This window comes from Setaria italica, chromosome III (genome assembly GCF_000263155.2).
Source record: "Setaria italica strain Yugu1 chromosome III, Setaria_italica_v2.0, whole genome shotgun sequence".
NCBI lineage: Eukaryota > Viridiplantae > Streptophyta > Magnoliopsida > Poales > Poaceae > Setaria > Setaria italica.
This window is the reverse complement of record NC_028452.1, coordinates 30607379-30629149: the sequence shown is the minus strand read 5'-3', so window position 1 is coordinate 30629149 and position 21771 is coordinate 30607379. Positions and strand designations below refer to the sequence as shown.

Sequence of the window (21771 nt, the reverse complement as noted above, 5' to 3'; positions counted from 1 at the left end):
GGCATCACATAATGGTTGGACGCAGGGGTATGGCGATTCAGTAACATACTCCCGGCATCATATGCAAATATGATGGCGACACATAATGTTTGGACGTAGGGGTATGGCGATTACGTAACATGCCCCCGGCATCATATGCAAATATGATGACGGCACATAAAAAGTGAATACGCTTCCAAGCATATGACCGTTGCCCGTACAGCGGAAATCGTGCGGGTGTTGTTTCTATAGTGATCGGTAATGTTTGTGGACACTTTCGTGAGTGCTGGCATGAAAGGTTTAGGTTGGAAAATTTTTTGCAGGTATGCTAACCGCGATTTCGTAAGTTAACGATGAGTAGAAAAATTTCTACTAGTTATTATAGTGAGAGCCATAAATGTTGCCTTGCCACCGGCACTAACCACGTAAGTCCAAAAATTTTTGGCAATTATTTGTTTTGTGAGGACGAATAGGTCGTGCATGCATCATGAATAAAAATTGCAACACAAAATATGTAAAACAACCTTGCTTTTGTGTTTTGTCCTCCCTAAATCTTGCACCGTTACTAAGGATTATCTTGTTGCCTATGTTTTAGCAGTGTTAGCCTTGCTTGTTTCTTTTGGGCTGTTTACTTTTGTTTACTACGGAAACCTTCTATAAGAAAGTTGTGTAAAGTTTTCTAAACAAAATACTAATAAAATTTCATAAAATCTGACCAAGGGAGTCTTGAGTTATGCCGAGTTTAATAACACCCCCCCCCCCGTTTGCTGAGAGCACAGTTGCACCCCTGCTAGGATTTTAATTTTTCGACCCCCTTTAGGATGTTTTCTGTTAGGCACCCTTAAACCCAAGTTTTTAATCACTGAGCAGAGAACCTTGTGGTAAAATTTCAACCAAGTTGGATGAGTGGTATGGAAGTTATGATCTGTTCATTCCTGCACTGTCTCTGAAATTCCAGAACCAACCACCCTTTGAGCATCCTAGTTTATCACCTTCTTAGGCTTTGATTCAGCTGAAATATTGAATACCAAACTCGTGAAAATCATCTAAAGAACCCTATGGTAAAATTTGAGAAACTTTAGATGGATACCATGTGAGATATGTATATTTCTCTGATTTGCCAGAATCTGTTTGGGTTTTGATGATTTGGCTCTCACACTTGTCGCTCTCTTTTTGTCTCCAGATGGCCGACCCGGTTTATGTTGTGGTCAACATGGACGGGAGCTTGCACTCAGAGTGTCTCCACTGGGAGGGCTTCCCTTCCATCTTGTGGGATACCCTACAGTCGTTCGGGTACACGACGCCTCCTTGTTACCACGGTCGTGAGTATGAGTACGGCATTCCCTGCTGCAGCGTGCACGTGACGGTGCCTCCTCACCCTGGACACCTAGAGTGGCCACCTCTCGAGGCAGTTTCAGTTGGGTATCACTTGACTGATACTTGGGAGACTGCAATGTTGGAGACTTTGACCTTGTTTTGCCAGCAGCACCCGATTGAGATTGCCTTGGATCCCATTGGGTTGTTCCCAGCATGAGACAGTGGCGGCCCTATGTGGATAGACAGGATGGAGAACATGGAGTTGTTGGGTTTCTTTTGTCTGCAGCAGACCATTTTTACTTCAGCTAGATGCACGAGTGCATTGTAACAACTGAATGAGCTTCGAGGCAGGGCCATGACTAGGTTAACAGACCTAGCTCAAGCCAATCAGATATCGCTTGCCGAGATCAAGAAGGAGGAAGTTGACTTGTCCCTAGAGCTGGTGGATAAGGATATTCAGATTGTGGAGATGCAGATACAGATTAGTGATTTACAGTAGGAGTTAGAGGATTAGGAGGCCAACATGGAGATGTTGGCAGACTAGTACTATGACATTAACATGGAGCTAGCTGATGCTAACGATCATTTGGAGATGCATCACGAGGAGTTGGCTGCACTGTAGGCACAGCACGAGGCCGAGCCCATGGAGGAGGAGGAGGACCCCAAGGAGATTGAGGGGTATTCGAGCATGGACTTTGAGGACACGGCACCACATCCACCGAGTGGAGCTGCTCACTCTCCCACGCTCAGCTTTGCCTCCATGGGCAACCTCGACAATTTTTAGGCATGTTTTCTAGACTTGAGTAGGCTTATTTTGTTTTACTCCTCGGCAACCTATATTTTGGATGGTGATGTAATAACTTCAGTGAGTACCTTTTGTGTCACAAACTTGCTATGCAAGCATGGACGCGCTTTTGACATGTCTTAAGTGATGTAATCTCTGAAAACTTGGCAAATACAGCCGCTGTTTTATCTCAGTTTTTACCTTTGTTTCCGATCACTTTCGATCTATGAATTGAATACCAAAGTTGTGGGAAAACTTTTGTTCTAACTACTTGTGAAATTTCAGCCCCTTTTGGATTTGTCAAACTCGAGTTAGGAACAAAACTTTGCAGCTCAGCTTGCTGAAAAACAGCCTGAACAGAAATGCACCAAACTAATTTTTGACCTTGCTGCTTTCAGTTTCGATCATTGAGTATAATACGAAAGATGTCACGTAGGAAATTTCCTAGCTACTGAACAAAGATGAGAAACAACGAGTAGCGGAAAGAAGAGATATGCACCTACTCAATAAAAGATACAATTGTTGTTTATCACAGCACTGCCAAGATGAACTCCTATATTTCCGCACATAATTTTTCTTGTGGTTAAAAAAGCTTCCAAATTATGTGACTAATGGAAAGGTACACTCTTGCAGATGGTGCACAGTACTCACCAAAATCCTGCTGGCTTCCCTTCCACTAGCGGCCAGCCGACACCGCCACCACCACCTCCTCCACCTTCAATTGACGCCATCCTCTCTGCCCAGACGGAGCTGCTTCGCCATATTGTTCAGGGCTAGCAGCAGCAACCACCACATGGTGGGAGAGCTCACCAGCCCCAAGTGACAAGCTTCAAGGATTTCCTCGGCACTCAGCCCCCTCTTGGATTCGCACAATCGAGTCCAAGCTCACGCTCGTTACCTCACCTTGCCCCGATGAGAACAAGGCAAAGTTCGCAGCCCAGCAGCTACAAGGATCAGCACAGCTATGGTGGGATCACTACCACGCTATGCTTCCCATCGACCACGTGGTTACATGGGTGGAATTCAAGACTATCTTCAAGAGGCATCAGATTCCTGAAGGTCTTCTTGAAAGGAGCTGAACGAATTCCTCACGCTTACCCAGGGCAACCGCAATGTGCTCCAGTACGCACAAGCCTTCAATAACTTGTGCCAATATGTGGGTTATCATGCAGATACTTACAAGAAGAAGCGGGACAGATTCCGCAGGAGCCTCAGTCTCAAGCTCAAAGAGAGGCTGAATCTGGTGAAGGTGGACACTTTCCATGAGGTAATTAATCTAGCCATCTCCTAGGAAGACTGCATCATGGCCCTCAAGGCCGATAAGAAGAGAAAAGCGTTGATGCCTACTCCCAGTGCCCCAGCTCCAAAATTCCAGTTGATTCCCCCAAAAGCTCCACCGAGGACTCCGTAGCCAGGCCAATGGGTGATCTGGCCACTACAGCAGTAGGGAGCTCCTCGCTTCCCCGGTTTCAGCAGCAAGGCCTAAGACCAAATGCTCCGCCACCAGTCCATCTTGGCACTGGAAATCGCTGTTTCACTTGTGGGAGCCCAAACCACTTTGCCAAAGATTGTCCATAGAACAAGGCCCAGAGTTAGGGACTAAGCTCAAACCAGAATAAAGGCAAGAGGCCAAAGGTTCAGGTCAGGCAGGGAAGACTCAACTTCACCACTCTCGCGGACCTTCCAGAGGGCGCACCAGTCATGACGGGTACTTTTTTTTATCCATAATCAGTCTGCCCTTATATTATTTGATTCTGGTGCATCACATAGATTTATTGGGACAAGATTTAGGGCTAAATGTGATTTGGGTTTCTGTCACACCAAAGGGGCTTACATGATCTCAACACCTGGTGGTAAAATTGCTTCCCACCAAATAACACGTGGAGTACCCATCAAGTTAGGTACAAAAGTTTTCAAAACCACCCTTATTATCTTAGGTTCGGAGGGCATAGATATAATTTTGGGAATGAATTGGATGACTCAACACAAAGTCAAGTTAGATATTGTAGCACGGGTCGTCCAAATAAACTCACCTACCCTCGGACCTTCAACACTACACTTGCCAGCCCTAGAGTGCGTAAATTCTTGTGCTTTCCCAGCCATTGAGTTCCGGATAGAGGATATTCCTGTGGTGTGTGAGTATCCCGATGTGTTTTCGGATGACTTGCTAGGCATGCCCCTAGACAGAGATATTGAGTTTGCCATAGAGCTGTAACTAGGCACAGCATCGATATCCAAGAGGCCATACCAGATGCCACCTGCAAAGCTGGCATAATTAAAGACTTAGTTGCATGAACTGTTAGAGAAAGGATTCATTCGCCCAAGCACGTCACCTTAGGGCTGCCCAGCTCTATTTGTGAAGAAGAAGGATGATAGTCTGTGAATGTACGTGGACTACCGACTCCTCAATGCGGTAACTATCAAAAACAACTACCCTTTACCCCGCATTGATGTTCTCTTTGATCAGCTAGCCGGAGCCAGAGTGTTTTCCAAGATTGATCTCCGCTCTGGTTATCATCAAATTAAGATCCGGTCATGCGACATTCCTAAGACCGCTTTCTCTATGCGGTATGGATTGTATGAGTACTTGGTCATGTTCCTCGGGCTTACAAATGCTCTAGCCTATTTCATGTATCTCATAAATTCGGTTTTCATGCCCGATTTTAACAAGTTTGTCATGGTTTTCATTGATGACATTCTCATGTACTCAAAGTCCCATTAGGAACCCCTATATATTAAGGGGTGGGGGCCAACCTAGGGTTGAACCCCTTTTTGGCCAAACCACAGCCGCGCCCCCTCCCACACCCTCACCTTTGTTGCAACTCACGGACCTAATAGTTCGGCTTGCGATGCTTCCTCCCCGCACATGTGGATGCCTTAGAGGTGTTGCATCAGTAGCACTTGGACGAGCCGCCACACGAGAGCTTCGATGAGGAACCTAACGAGCCGACGAGGAATCTGATGAGCCGGCGCACGAGGAGGACACTGCTACACGTGGACGAGCTACTGAGGAGCTGCTCGACATCGACTTGTGATTGACTACACTGCCTCAACGTGCTTCATCAACTTCCGCATCTGCGCGTCTAGTGGTAATCTGATGATCCATATACGGAAGTTTTCCTGGTTTATGCGGTAGAAAATTTTGTTTTGCGCTAGCGTAGCCTACCTCGTATCCCAAGACAAATATTCTCCAAGGACAAGTGGAACTACATTAGTTGAAACTAAATATGCGTGTAAGAAATGCCAATCCTCCTTTATTCTTGAGTATATTGATGGTCATATTTGGTACTTAACAATCATCAACACCGCCATTCCCCATTCATTGCAAGGTCGCTTATGGTGCTGCCCACCCACCCCACCCTTGCTAGGGTTTAATCGCCGTTGTGGCCCACTGTCGGTGCCCACCACGGCCGCCGCACTCTGCTGCTACCACAATCTGCTGACTGCCATGATTTCACATGTAGTCATCATTGAAAGGGGGATTCATAAATTTGTAGAGGTTCCATTGTGGTAGCTGATTCGAGAATCATCTTGCAGATGGGCCGAGATGGGTGCAAGAGAAATGGGAAGGCTCTTGAGCCGCCTCCATCAAAGCAACAAATGACGTCGCAGGCAAGTGCTACAGACACATCTGGTGCTCACACATGGCAAAGGGGCAGGTCCATTATACGTGCATTTTCCCTTTGTTGTTTCCACCGTACATGGGGTGGGTTAACCTCGACATCTCCCTACTGACAGCAATCTACACGGCATAGGATGCCCTGCCTTGTTGATTTTGCTGCACCCGACCCCAGGGATGAGGACAAGGTAACTATTTACCCTCCACCAAAAGAGTCCCTAAGGATGATTGTTAGAGCCTTCATAGCTACCAAATGATCAAAAGTCTTTGATTTGTGCTTGAGGTGAAGTGGTTTGAAAAATCTCGTGACAGACGGGTTAAACAAAAATTTTGGAATGTGCTTTAGCAAACTTTCTACTATAACTACAAAAGGCTATCCACCAAACTATTTGAGCACAAGATTATAAACTAGAATCATATGACCATGGCCATGGGAGGAGAGGAGATTGAGGGATACTTCAATCAACTACCCGAGTTAGCTGATTTGGTTCCACGGCATCATCAATATATTGGGGATTGGGTCCGAATTTTCTATGCTATGGTTTGGATTCCTAATAGCCGAGAGTACATTCAGTTCATGTTTCAGGGAGCTCAATATAGACTTCATCGACACCATATAGCTGATAGGCTTGGAGTACCCATGTGTGATGTGTCCCTACACAGGATTGTCTATCCGGATGGTGAACCACCTCGGGTAATTTGCTTGGTGGATCATTCCCTTCGGTTGAGGATATGGCCACACTTTTTGTGGAGCATACTGCAAGCTTGATATACTTACCCCTAAGGCCAATGTGGTTCACCGGGCCCTAAGGAAGACATTGTTACCATGGATCGGCAATGCCGAGTCCATCGCTAGTCTTCAGCAGTGGCTTATTCTTCACGTCATGACTGGCTGAGAGTTCGACATTGGGAACTTTATTCTTTGTGAGATTCAAGATGTTATCCTTGATGGGTTGACCACAACCTGACAAATGCCGTATGCTCACTGGATCTCCTATATGATGTGTGAGACTATTAAAATATATGAGAACGGGACAGATGTGCAAACCGGACCCAAAAATTAGCAACATGAGTATAGCAACGCCAAAACATAATTGAAGATATACAAGCAAGCGAAACTAGGAGAGATAAATCGTGGCCTAAGGGCTAGGACTGAGGCATCTTCTGATGAGCACAACAATGAGAACTATTGCTCAGACAGCGAAGGCAGTAATGAGGAAAATACATATGTACCTTGTCTCCAAATCACTAATCACTAGGAGGCAAGTGCATCGTAATCTGCAACAAAACAGTAGCAGTCCCTCCAGCAACCGCCAATCAGCCGATGGAGCTTTCCTTAATTCTTCAGAGACTAGTTGATGGTCAGGTAAAACAAGAAAAAAATAATCTTCATATGGCCGAGCTACAGAAATGGTTGGACGAGAGACTAACTCATCAATGGGGAGAGACAATTCATGTGCCTAGAGCAGGAGGCACAGAGGTTAGAACAGAACATCAGCAATATGTACACCACCTTCTTTGGCTGCCTCACTTAGTTGCACCAACATATGAGATTACCAGCACCGCAAATTCAACTTCCAAATGCTAGTCAGGCCCCCTACTAATCATGCCTCCGGCTAAACCGGGTAAAACCTCTAAGGTCTCTGTGCCTCAACATAGTTCAGCTAGAATTCCACAATTGTTGACATCAACGATGACCCTGACAGAACATAATTCCACACTTGTTCCCGCAAAGAAGGGTGGCGATAGTGAGCAAGCAAATGCATCAATACTCATGGTTGTATCTAATATTGCTACCTTGCAACCACAAAAGGAAGATCCTATGGTGGAAATAGCTACAGAATCGGATAATTGTAAAGTCGCTACAGCTGCTACTCCAGATGATCCTGTAGTGGCTCTTGCTTGTGGTCTCTCTATGTCGGAAGGCTCTCCTGCACATGCTCCTGGTCAAACTACGTTGGACGGCTCTCCTGTACCGGAACCTAGTGGAACTACGTCAGAAGGCTCTGCTGCACCTACTCTGGGTCGAACTACGTCGGAAGGCTCTGTTGTTGCTGCTCATTCTCCAAATAATCATGTATCTCTAGTTCCTAATGACCCTCTTCTATCAACCAATCCTACTATGTTGTCACCTTCTTCAAACCCCGATGACAAAGAGGTAGAATGTTAAACAATTATTTCGTTGGCATTGTTGTATTTTATTTGAACAATAAATATTTCATTGTCATGTACGAACCAACTATTTCGTTGAGGTAGCCTTGCAATAATATTTGCCTGGGCTTTGTGCTCAGGTTTTAACTATAGCTGATCTGGCAGAGTTTGTGCCGGTGTCGGACGAGTCTTATAACTAGTTTGGTACCAATGGGGTGCAGAATGAGCAAGTGGATAGGCTGGCACATCATCTTCAAGTTGCGAATGAAGCTAGATAATCATACTTCTCTAGGGGCCTTCAAGACTCGGATTTCCAAGAGTTTGAGTCAGCGCAGTGGATTAATATTATGGATATAAGCGGGAATATAGGCATGACAAGGTCTAGTCTTCGACCAACCAAAAAGCAGACTTCTCCAGCTCTCCATCATTTAATGCATGGGTCATGCTATTGATACAATGAACCTAAAATTATCTTCGAAGTTTTGTTTGTAATCTTCAATGTAATCCACAAGTGATGATATCATGTGGCATTGATAGCCGAGCTAGTGTATGAATGCTTGGAGCTATTTAATCGAAGGGAGCTATTTAATCGGAGGGAGGGATGTTTGATCTCTAATGTACACATCTAATCGTATGGAGGGATGTTTGATTGTCAATGTGCAAAAAAATAAGTAGTAAGCATACCTAATCGAAGGGAGGTTTCTCTCGAGCCGTGGCATCAGCTGCATAGGCTAGGGGGTCATGTTCGTTGGCCGCACGTTGGCGGGCAGCTGCAGCCTCACTATTGCAAGCAGCGGCAGCCTTGGCAGCTTGGCGCAGCGCGTCGGTAGAAGGCTTGCTGCCGGCCATGGGGGCAATAGGACGATGACGACGGCAGAGATGTAAATGGCGGCGGTGGCTAGAGATTGTGGCGTGGAAACGATAGGACACAGGATGCGAAAACTCATGATACCATGATAGTGGAAGATAACTCTCGCAAATGGATTGACTGAAACGTTATAATCATATATTCATATATAGGCCTACCCTTACTAAACAAACCTCCTTGATAAATGGAAATGATCAAGAGCTGATAGGATCGGTTGGCTCTGCAATACGTGAGAGACCGCATGCAAGACATGTGCTGTCGTGCGTCAAGGCCTGAAAGGCAACATGCTCATGCGACTATCTTGGAAAATATATATAACTTCTGGAAGTTTTTTTTATACAACGTCCACTTTGAGATGTTTGCGAACGTAGAATCCAACATCGTCTACAAAACGCGCGGGGGCTGGCCGAGCATACGAGCACGCATTGCTGCAAGATGAGAAAAGAAAGATGTTGCCCAGTGGATTTCTTTTTCGGTTTTGAATCTTAGATTCTAATTTTCTTTCAAACCATAAATGCGTTTTGGATTCATTCGAACCACGGTATTAATTAGAATAGCAGCCTGTAGTGCAGCTGGCTAGTCTTCCTGGGAAGAGATAGCCGACCAGGGGGTCAAACCCTGGTTTCTCACCTTTGTTCAGGTGGGCCCTTGCCCATCCTCATTAGAAATTATGCAACAATATAAAATCCAATATAAATATATTTGGAATATTTTTCAATCAACATTTTGAATATACGCTTCAACATTTGAATATATATATTCAATGATTTAGATATACTATTTCAACATTTCGATATAAAAGTAGACAAGCAAGTTTCATGACTAAACCATCTAGGAAGTTATATAGGACTCTCCTAAAATCTATATAACTTCCGCAAGTTTTTTCTTATATGGGTTCCGGTATTTAGGATGCGTGCTATAGTAGATGGATGGCTAATAAGATATGGTGGGGAAGCAATCTAACATAAATAATGTCTCATTTCCCAAGCCAAATGTTGAGTGAGGGTTCGTGAATTTGTTGAATTAGTTAAGAAAATGTGTAAACATTTACCACACAGGGAAAAAGCTAGGTGAGGTGCGGGGAGCAAGTTAAAGGTAAATACCTGATCTCCATGCAATATTGAGCTAGCTTAGTTGAAATGTTGACTTTTTCTTGACCGCTGGAAAGCCCCTATCTATTTTTTTATAATTTTTTTATTCCAGACCCATTTAATTCGCTCCCACGGGGAGTTGAACCCGGACCTGCTTGTACTACTAAGGTGCTCTAACTACTAGGCTAGAGATCCTTTAGCTATTTCAAATGTTGACATCGGATTAACAGATTGTTAAATGAAGTGTAACAAAATATTGAATAATATTGGTGAAGGGAGATTGATGGGCTGCAATGCTTGTGCTAGATGGACCTAATAGTTGTTAGTTATAGAAGTTAATTAGTAGCCCTGTTAACATGAGGTGCCATTAGCTACTGCTGAACTAAGGTCCTGTTTTGATCCACACCAGCTAAATTTAGCTGCAAATGGATTCAAACATGATCACCAACAAAAGTTAAAGTGGCTAAAGGTTTTTATAACTTGTTGAACCTAGCTAACCTTAGCTAAACTAGTAAAAGATCAAATTGCCCCTCCACCTTTGCTTGTGAAAAATTTCTAAAGTGGGAGGGAGGGGTACGATAGACTATCATTTAGCTAGAGGATTCAAACACCCCTAACTCTAGCTAGCTAAAATAAAATTTCTAAAGTAACCGTCGTGCCAGCATTTAAAGACCGGATAAGTAACACATCAATACGATAAATTTGAAACCCATTCAACAAACTAAATTCGAAGTTCCAAACCAATCCGTTGCAATACTTTACACAATGAATATGCTCACATCCAAACCAACAATGGTAGTAATCACATCCTCTCAAACAAAATAAACGCCAAACAACCAAAAGAAATAAATCTTCGTCACATCACATATATAGATACATGTACGTAGATATATATGTATAGTCCGATCGGATCATATGGAGACGCTGTTGGGTATTCCTTTCCCGGTGATCCCTTTCTCCTTGCCGCCGACGTTGCCGACGTCCGGGAACAGCAGCGTGTACGGCACCTTGGCCGGGCCCCTCCGGTTCTTGAGCCGCGGGTCCCTGTTCCTCTCCGCCACCTGCTTCTCCACCCGCCGGAGCTCCTCCCGGAACCTGTCCAGCAGCTGCAGCACCTCGCCGTCGTCCGTCCACGACGACGTCGCGCGCTGGCCCAGGTACAGCTCGTCGGAGGTGTGGTTGGACAGTACCTCGATAAGCGCCAGCCCCAGCGTGGTGGTGAACCGGTCGGGCACCATCTCCAGGAAAAACTTTTCCGGGTCGGCCTCCAGCTGCAGCATCTCCGGTGATCCGGGCAGTGGCACGAACCGCCGGCACCGGGTGGGGCGGTTCGGCATGAACCCCGCGTAGCCGTACTGGCCAAAGTTAACGGCGGCGTGCAGCGCCGACGCGATCCAGATGAGCGTCGACAGCGTCTCGACGAGGTGTGCCACGGTGTCCAGTTTTAGCCAGCAGGCCGGATCGTGCTGCCGGTCGCCGTGGCCCACCAGGCGGACGTCGTCCCACCACGCCTGCAGCTCCTTGTCGCCAACCACCGCCGCATCCGAGTGGTAGAAGTGCGCGCAGTAGCTCTGCACCCACCCTTCGATGGCGCGCCACACGTCCAGTCCGTCCACCGCGTACGGATAGTCCTCAATGTGCAGGGTGACGCCGCCGCTGGGATCCTTGGACGCCATCCCCCTGCAGGTAGATACCAACGGACAATTTTGCATTGCATATTTGCTTAAAAAGGGAATTGAACAAAAAAAATTGATCTATTTCTAGTGATTTTACTACCTCTTGATGAGCTCGTTTGGCAGGGACTGCTCAGTGAACCTCCACTCCGAGTAGATGGCCGAGGACATCTCCATGGCGTACTTCCCTGGGTACATTGTCCTCTCAAGGATTCCTCCAGCACTCAGGAGGATGCTCCTGGCCAAGGTGTTGATCTGCATATTGTCCTTGAAATGTGGTTCCAGGAGCTTGTTGATAGGGTGCATAGCGCTCAGCTGCCTCTTTGTGGCTATGATGAACGGCTCCACTGTCGCATGAGTGAACAACCTGCCAAATTGCCGATGGATAGATGCATCAAGAAGATGGCAGTGTGAAGTCAGTTTACTGGATAGAAATTAGTATTCAAGAATGAACTGTGCCTTAGCTTTTAAAAGAACCCTGTAAGATGCAGATGATTGATTGTAAATTTGTAGTATGCCATTCTTAAAAGATACCTAAACTACCAACGCTTACTCACCAGTGGCTAATGAGTTGATGGTAGCCTGAATCATTGACAGAAACATGGGCTTTAGCAAGCTGCCACAGATGTCCATCCATCCCCTGGCTTGCAGGGAGGAAGATCCTACTTATGTCATCATCACCCGCACCGTCACTAGGCAGGCTCAGCTCTATCACAACAGGCTTCAAGGTGCCGTCGTCCTTCAAGAAGAGCAGAGTGCGCGACGCATAGATGCACACCCCCAGCGTGTTGATGCGCCTCAGGTATGGCATCAGATAGTCATGGTGGTCCAGAATATATAGCCTATTCTGTTCTATTGCCTGCATCATCATAATCGCGAACAACTCAAGGAAGTTCCGATTCAATTGACAGAATTCACTGAAGTAGAGTTTGAATATGTGCAGTTTTAGGTCTTTTTGTACGCATAATGGTGAAAGAAGAGTTCATTTCAATTTGTTCCGTAAAGAATGGCATGAAGAAGATGATTTTCAGCATTGTATTGAGGAAATGAATTACACTGACTTTTTCCACAGTTCGTCCTTCAAGCTGACCCTCGATACGAGCAGGTGTAATCGAGCTCTTCTTCCCTCCACTGCTAACTGGCGGGAATACCTAGTGTATAACGAAGATGTGAAAGAGAGGTTACCATCCTTCACTTTCAGTCATTGGCATGTGAACAATCTTCAAGATAAGGTGATAGCTGCTGTTTTTATTTACATTTAATCTCTTGATCACAACCGGGTTGAGCCCTGCAAGCATCTCCCTGGCGAATTCCTCGTCGGTCCTCCACGCCTCTTGATCATCTGCACCATCAAAGATGTATCAAAACATCAGATCCATTCAAAGAAAAATCTAACGTTTTCATGATTTTAGAATTAATGCCATTTCAGCCACAGCCAAAAGTGTGTAGCGTCACTTACGCTCGATGACTTGAGGGATTGGGAACCTCACGGGCGTCTCCTTCACCATCCTGGACACCTGCTTGTAGGTCTTCTGCGACGGCACCGTGGTCTTGAGCTTGTCCATCACCACGCCCTCGACGACCGGCTGCTGGGGCTTGCTGTACAAGTCCCTCCTCAGCTGATCAAAGGACTTGAAGTTGTTGATGTTGCCCTGGAACAGCGCCTTGGACTCCGGGATCACGAAGTGCGTCACGGCCTGCACCGCCAGCGTCAGCACCTCCGCCAGCTTTGTTGGGTTGAACCGCTCGTCCGGCGGGATGTAGAAGTCCAGGTTGATCATGTGCTTGCGCGTCTCAGTCATGCCGTCTTCAGTTAACACATACATCGTTGCAACAAGTTGTGAGGGAAAGCTTGCTCTTGTGCTGCCGTCGAAAAATAACATCAACCAATGGTGAGCTGTGGTCTTCAGTACCTTTCTTGAAGAGGGCGCGGCCGGTGCGGCAGCGGCGCGGGTAGGGGTATGTGGCGGTGCCGCCGAGCACCGGCCGGATGTGGTCCTCCTTGTCGGGGTTGCCGAGATCGTTGTAGTAATTGTAGTCGTAGATGCGCTCCCAGTCCTTGCGCTCCCCACGGCCGTTCCCTCGCAGGCTCCGGAGCTCCTCCTCCCGCAGCAGCCGCAGTGCATCCGGCGTCTTTTCCGGCAGGTAGCTCTGCCATCATATCATCAGGGAAGCTCGAGGATCTCAGTTTCTTGCTGCAAATTAAATATACACCCGAAAGCTAATTGAGGTCGATTCAGACCGTGTTGATGAAGAAGACGCGGTCGGAGTTGGTCTTCTTGTAGGGGTAGACCCAGGAGTTGCACTCGAAGTGGATGCTCCGGTCCTCGGCCAGCTCCAGCTGCACGTAGCGGAGGAAGAATTGGTCGTTCTTGAGGCCGTTCTTGACGACGATGGCCCCCGGCGTGCCAAACTCGGTGTCGACGAAGAGTGTCACTTGGTACGTCATCGTGCTCGTCTTCCCTGGGCCGTGCTTGGTCTTCTTGCCGCCCCGCAGGGGCGCCTCCGCGCTCAGCCTTCCCTTCCCCGTGTCTGCAGTTGGACACCAACAAAGTTCCAGAGACGAGTGGTGAGATCAGAGGCCCTGGAACTGAATACTCATTGCTGGCGGAAGGAAGCAAGAAGAAAACGTACTGTGGTCGATCTGCGTGCTGCTGAACAGGCGAAGCGTGGTGGTCTTCCCCGGCACCAACAGGCCGAAGTGGCAGGAGACGACCACCGTGCCATTGATGGCGATGTGGTTCTCCGGCGCCTGCGCCGGGCTCCGGTGCCAACAGAAAGGCATTTGCATCGGCCGATCCAGCACCTGGAGCAGGGACGGGGTGCTACTTGGCTGCTAATTTAGTATTATCCTTCTAAAATCTTTCGTGATCCCTGTTGCAAACAATGGTTGATCCCATGCGGTCATATATATATATATATACGCATCACAGTGTGGGTTATATTCTTGGAGTGTGTGGACGTGCAAGGATGGCATCGTTGATCTAGATCGGGCTGCAGCAGCAAGAAAAGCGGAAAGGGGTGGGAGAATGTGTGCCAGCCTTTGGGCTTACCCCTTGCATCTGATGCTGCTTTGGTTTATTGAGAGGGAAGCACAAAGTGTAGTTGCAAACTCAGCAGCTTATGCTTTTGGCACTGATGAGATGCCCTTTCAGGTACCTTTCTGTGGGGACGAACAACTTCTAGGGTGCTACTAGCATAGTTACTTGGCCTGAAAGAGAGTTGTAACTGGGTACAGTGGTGTTTGCAGTCCTAGCTTCGATGTGGAAAGGAACCTGCTGGGGAGTGGCGGGGTGGTCGCACTACTACAGAAAGCCTCATCACCACCGGCTCCAAACCGTGCATCACCGCCAGTTTGTTCCCATCATCACAGCCGATTCATGCCACAAGCCGGTGGTGATGAGTCCATTTCACTGACGGTTCAAACTGTGATGAGCTTTTCCAGAGAAAAAATTCATAAATGTAATTAAAATCACCCATTTGACAGCAATATATATATATATATATATATCAAAAAATCAAGAAAATGCAGGAATCCATACACGAGTCCACAATGAACCATATCGTTACAAGTCCACATAAAATATATTATTACAAGTCCATACATCAGTTCATAAACCACAAGTCCATAGATCCAATAACTTCACAAACAACTTGATACTTAATTACTCCTAATCAAGCAGTACTCCCTACTTGGATTGATAACCTGATCGAGAATGAACCCGGCTAGTTATTCTTGAAGTGATATTATCTGGCCTATCATTAGCGCGGAAGTGGACACCCCTTCTTCCTACAAAACAAATCAAAGATATATCAGTTAGGTTCAAATACTAAGTGCAAGTCATGAATGGTAATTATGAAGGGTTTCAAACATACAAGCTCGGATGCCACACTAGAGTCATCATCACTATAACAATGCATCCAATACATAACATAAAACCCGCAATGATCGATACCGTCAGGCTGCCTTAGGATTCATTTCTTTTCATTAACGATGAAGTATGTCCAATAAGATCTATGAACCCTGCTTTTCTTACGATATTTAGCGAAGACCCTATTTGACATTACAAACAGTGAATACGATTAGGTGGAGGCAAATCTAACAAATGAAATCCAACACTTAAAAAAAAGAATGATTTGCTTTATTTACTTGTTCAAAAGGTCAATGAGTGGTTGGACATTTGAGCGAGGCTTTCTTTTTGAGTCATATATGCTGAGCGTACTCTCCGAAATGCATATATCAATAAAGACATGATGGTTACTACATATATTTCACGCAACGAATGAATTAAGTGCTTGACAACAAGTGTCATAAGTAAGGATCATATTCACTTAAAAGCAGTTGTAGGAGAGAAGTACGTCCTTAATCCTGTTTTCGTGGCACGTATAAGACCCTATCCTACAAAAGAATGAAATTATATGTACAAGCCACTTAGTAAAGAACTCGTATTACATGTTAGCGACGATACTTACAAAGTCCACAAGGCCATGATTGGGACGTCAAGGGCTCGCTTTTGTTAGAACTAAAATAGTTCTTCGAAAGGAATCCATAATTCATTGTCACCCTTCTTGTGGATATTAGGTTTTGTGTAACTCGCACCAAACATGCAGGCACTCTGTTGTTGGTACCACTCATGTGAGTGTCTCATTCTCGTGGGTAACTCGGGGATCATGCTCGGCTCGACTAGGTCCTTTCCTAGCTCAAACTTCGGCCCAGGCTCTGCCACTTGAGGAACTCAATTGCCAGAAGTTGTTCTTGAGTGATGTTGTTCGACTCACAAAGGGACTTCCTCTGCTCTATCCGCTTCAAATTTTCATTGTGCACAACCTTTGAATATTTAATCAAATGGCCTTTGCTAATGGTTCGGGCAAAGTCTAAGGGCATTTTTTCTATTTCTGGCATCTGTGGCTTTATGAAATGCTTATGGAAATACGCAATAGCTTTTAGACTAATTGGCACCTCATCTACTACCTTGAAGAGCGATGTTATGCTGGCATTAACTGGTTTCTTCTTCGTAGTGCCCTCCCTTGAGAAATCGAGCTTGCTTGTTTTGAGTTTCCAGAAGGTATCCTCTGGGATGATCTCCTCTTTGATGGCGGGCTCCTTGGAGTTGGCGGCGGTGTTGGTTCCCTTTGAGGCGATAGGGTTGGATCCCTTCGAGGTGGCGAGCTTGGATCCCTTTCACGTGGCGGGCTCTCATCCCTTTGTGGCAGCACCGGGTCATGTCCGCGATCGCTATCATCATCATCCGCATCATTAGAGTCGGATGAGTCAAAGAATATGTAGCATTTCTTCCAAGCCACAAATGATCCAAGGTTATGTATTAGTTTCCTCGATTCACCCCCTGTGACCAAGTCCAACTCCACTATACCATAACTCTTATTAATGAGAACATCTAGTATAACTTTGTTGTAGCCATCTAGTAATGGACGACAATGCAACAGAACACCTGGCCAGTAGGATGAGCCTGACCTATGGCCACCTTGGTCTTGATGAATCCTTCCTAGACATATAGCTTGCAATTTCTTGGAGCTTTGATCTCATCTACAGGCCATCTGACCAATGCATCTTCTTCAGGCATAGCGGTGCTCCCACAGCTACTACGATTTAGCACTAGGTTTGCATGATCTTGGGTACCATCTTCTATTGGATGTTGGCTCATTCTTTGCACAAGCTCTTCACAGAACTGAGCATTAGATGCATACGAACTTGCTCGTGCATACGTTCTATCATTTCATTCCACATTGCCTCTTGTTGAGCTTTCCTCCTCCCACGACTTCTGTACGTGCCCAAGTCGTCCTCGAAGGCGAGCCCCCATGGAGAGAGTCCAAACCCCCGTGTGCGACCACCGTGCTCTTTGTTTCCAAGTGCTCAAGTGAGCGTGTCGTTCCCCCTGTCTGGCTTGAAAGAACCTTGAGCGACCTCCTCATTGACCTCCTCAACCTGATGTGATACTGCTTTCGACACCAGGGTTGTGGTAGTTGAGGGATCCATCAGGGTTGTAGCGACCACCGTGGCCTAGAACATACCTCATAGTGTGATCTTCCCATCCTTCTATCTGGAGCATAACACCACTATTTGTCAGCTCATCAGCCTGCCTCTGCCACTCTGATATTTTCCTAATCTAACCCCTAGAACCAATGCCATAGGGATTGACATTTTTCTTAGCATTCTTTGTATTTTTTGTGCTCCATGAAGTTGCCGCCTCCGACCTCTAGTATTCAACAAATTATGGCCAATAATCTTTTTTCTTAGAGTGAACCGTAAAATCAGGCTCGGTCCCCTCCTTCACATTGTTTAAGTTATACCTCAGCCCCTTGAATGAGTTGGCCATTAGTGTCATTGCCCTGGTCTTTGCTAATTTCTTAGCATCGTCATCAGGGAAAATGAAACGTTCTTTCACCTTTCCCCAACAATATTCCTTCAGAGAATTTGGGACTGCCCACTTTGGTTGTTCCTTTGATTTCCAAAACCTATATGAAGTATGATACACCATGAAATCTTTTATGAAGCTGAGATTAGGTGGATCAGTGAAGTATGAGATTAGGTGGACCGATACCTATATCTGATGGGAATGTTTTCCCTCACTATAACCCCGAGGGACTGTTGGAGGTATGCCCTAGAGGCAATCATAGAGATGATGATATTCCATTTGTATCCATGATTTGTATATTGTGTTCATTGAATATCCATTAAAGACTACTTGAATTGATTTGCAATTATGTGAATTGTATGTGGAACTCTTTACTTGTATGGTTATTCTAAAGTTGTCCCTAGTCGGAGTTCATGTGAGCACACACATGAATATTAGACTAGCACATGTATTAATTGATGACTATGTTTCACAAGTCATGGACATGGAGATGTTGAACTAATAATGTGGACACATGTGGAGACATGTGCTAGGACTGACCCAACACGAGAAGTAGTTCTCTCTTTAAACAACATATACGCTTTGTCCTTAGACCTGAGATTGTCGCATGTATTCTAGATGTGGATCGACCTACTTAGGGGCTATCAAACGCTACGCCGTAACAGGGTAGTTATAAAGGTAGCTTTCGGGTTTGTCAAGAAGCATGCTATGAGACATGGTCAATCAAGATGGGATTTGCCCCTCTCTGATTGAGAGTGATATCTCTGGGCCCCTCGAGTGATCGGATCCGAAAATGCATGGCCATGCTACGTACAGTTAAGAGTTAACCTACAAAGGGATTTCGAATCACAGGATCGAGAAAGAGCGGTCGGCTTGAAGCTAGACCAAATATCGTGAGGCAAAGGGAATAGCATGTATATTATGTTGTGATGGTCCGTCTGATATGATCTTCTCGTGCGTATAGGAGTTGGCACGTCTTGCTAGAGGCCGCTACCGACTATTGGGCCGAGTAGGAGTACTCGGGCCATGTCTATACGTATTCGAACCCATAGGGTCACACACTTAAGGGGCTGAAAGCCCAATTCGGATCTGATCCGAGTTGGATTAGGTTTAGAAGTACTAATGGGCCTCGGACCCAGAGGCCCGTTGGGAACCTCTATAAATAGAGGGGTGGGGGCGCTCTAGCGCAAATCAAAATTTCTACCGCGTAAGACCAGGAAGAACTGTCGTATAAGGATCACGGGATTACCACTCGACGCACTACTGGTGCGGAAGATGTAGATTTGCGTCGATGCAGCAACGACGATCAACGTAGTCGTACGTAGTCAATCAACGTAGTCATACGTAGTCGATCACGTCAACGTCCAGCAGCTCCTCAGCAGCTCGTCCACGTGCAGCAAGATCGCCCTCGTGCCGCGGCTAGTCGTCGGCTCGTCGTGACTCGTCATGGCTCGTCGGCGGCTCATCGGCGGCTCGTCCAAGTGCTACAGGCACAACACCTCCAAGCCACACGTGCAGGGAGGAAGCGTCGCAAGCCGGACTGCTAGATCCGCGAGTTGCAATAGGAGAGGGCGTGGGAGGCGCGACAGATGTGTTTCGCCAAAAGGTGCAAACCCTAGGGTGCCCCCACCCCTCTATTTATAGAGGTTCCTAACGGGCCTCTGAGTCCGAGGCCCATTAGTACTTCTAAACCTAATCCAACTCGGATCACATCCGAATTGGGCTTTCAGCCCCTTAAGTGTGTGACCCTATGGGTTCGGATACGTATAGACATGGCCCGAGTACTCCTACTCGGCCCAATAGTCGGTAGCGGCCTCTAGCAAGACGTGCCAACTCCTATACGCACACGAAGATCATATCAGACGAACCATCACAACATAATATACATGCTATTCCCTTTGCCTCACGATATTTGGTCTAGCTTCAAGCCGACCGCTCTTTCTCGATCCTGTGATTCAGAATCCCTTTGTAGGTTAACTCTTAACCGTACGTAGCATGGCCATGCATTTTCGGATCCGATCACTCGAGGGGCCTAGAGATATCACTCTCAATCAGAGAGGGGCAAATCCCATCTTTATTGACCATGTATCATAGCATGCTTCTTGACAAACCCGAAAGTTACCTTTATAACTACCCTGTTACGGCGTAGCGTTTGATAGCCCCTAAGTAGGTCGATCCACATCTAGAATACATGCGACAATCTCAGGTCTAAGGACAAAGCATATATGTTGTTCAAAGAGAGAACTACTTCTCGTGTTGGGTCAGTCCTAGCACATGTCTCCACATGTGTCCACATTATTAGTTCAACATCTCCATGTCCATGACTTGTGAAACATAGTCATCAATTAATACATGTGCTAGTCTAATATTCATGTGTGTCCTCACATGAACTCCGACTAGGGACAACTTTAGAATAACCATACAAGTAAAGAGTTTCACATACAATTCACATAATTGCAAATCAATTCAAGTAGTCTTTAATGGATATTTAATGAACACAATATACAAATCATGGATACAAATGGAATATCATCATCTCTATGATTGCCTCTAGGGCATACCTCCAACATCTCTATGATATGAAATTTGCCCTTTGACAACTTGATGGGGCCTCTCTTGCTCCATGGAGGAGCTGGAGCATCTACTGGAGCATCTTCTGGATCAACCTCCTACAAATAGGTCGAACTCTTCAAACCTTACTACAAACGAGACCATGAATGATGACATCGATATGTAAACATGAATTACCTCGTCGTTTTGGTTAAGGTTGAGGTACACAGAAGGGCTTCCATCCAGGTTCCCTTGGTCTTCCTGGTTACCACCATCACCCGTGGCAGGTGCCCCACCTTCATTCTCATCATCATTCACGACTGCTTTCCCACGACAGGACTTAAATCATACAAGCGTACCATTCTACATATATACAATGAAGTGAAAGTCATATTGAGCCCTTTTGAGAAAATAAAAGTAACATGTAGCAAAAAGTTCATTTACAGAGAGCATTTGTGAGAATTAAAAGGAACATGTGGCAAATTATGCTATTAGTTCTTTACTAAGTGATAAGTACATTGTGACGACCGACCCCAAATCTTTCGAGTTAATCTAATCCGAGTCCCTGATCCCCCTATCTCAGCTTCCCCGAGTTTAAGTGTTCAACCTCCAGTTCCAGTCCCGACCCCTAAGAACCCGACCCCTCTCCGCCGGTTCCCAGCTCTGACCCCTGCCGACCCCCACCCCACCCCGCCGGATCCTTCGAAGTCTCCCCACAGTGTCTCCCTTCAATCTTGAGCAGAGGACAAACCGAGGCTGACTGGTGGACCCGCAGATCTTTCCCCCAGATCTTCCAGTGCAGACGCACTCGAGTGGCATGCCCGCTTTAGAGCTTCTCCGCCACGTGGCTCAACTCCTCCGACCCCCGCCGCTCCGCCCCATCGCTGGCCGCGACCGAATGGATTCCCGCGCCCTCTTCCCCAATCGCAGCGGAAGCCCCTCTGCGACCCTTTCTGCAACGCCTCGCAGCTTGCACCCATCATCACCTCGCCGGACCCCCGGCTGCAAGGCCCGATGCCTCCCGGCTTTTCCGCCGTCTCTCCACAGTCACGCCGCCCTAGATGCGCTACGTGACGATTCCTCCTTCGCCAACCCCGACCCCGGCCGCGACAGCTCCTTTTTCCGCCTTGCCAGAACTGCACCCCGACAGACCGCTGCTTCGTGCTTGCCCGTGCAGCCGCAGCCTGCCTGTCTTCTCACCTGTGCAACCTCTCCTAGCACTGTTCCCCCTGTCACACCCATCAAACCCGCCGCACGACGACGCCCGCCTTCGCCAAGTCGAAACCACCGGCAAAACCGTGCCTGCGCCGCCCTGTCTCTGGTGTCCAATGGCTGAAGGTGTCATCCTCGTAGTCCTGCTCCGCC

General features: G+C 46.6%; 1 protein-coding gene across 1 annotated transcript; it reads right to left on the bottom strand.

Annotated features, from left to right (window-relative positions):
* Positions 1 to 10501: 10501 nt before the first annotated feature.
* Positions 10502 to 14273, bottom strand: LOC101785224 (probable linoleate 9S-lipoxygenase 5). The gene is made up of 9 exons (XM_004962448.3): positions 14117 to 14273; positions 13725 to 14014; positions 13396 to 13633; positions 12942 to 13289; positions 12739 to 12824; positions 12544 to 12633; positions 12040 to 12341; positions 11586 to 11849; positions 10502 to 11489 (listed from the first exon to the last, which is right to left on the bottom strand). Exons 1-9 carry the CDS (start codon positions 14271 to 14273, stop codon positions 10721 to 10723), a joined length of 2544 nt encoding a protein of 847 aa, XP_004962505.1. The 3' UTR covers positions 10502 to 10720.
* Between the last annotated feature and the right edge of the window lie 7498 nt (positions 14274 to 21771).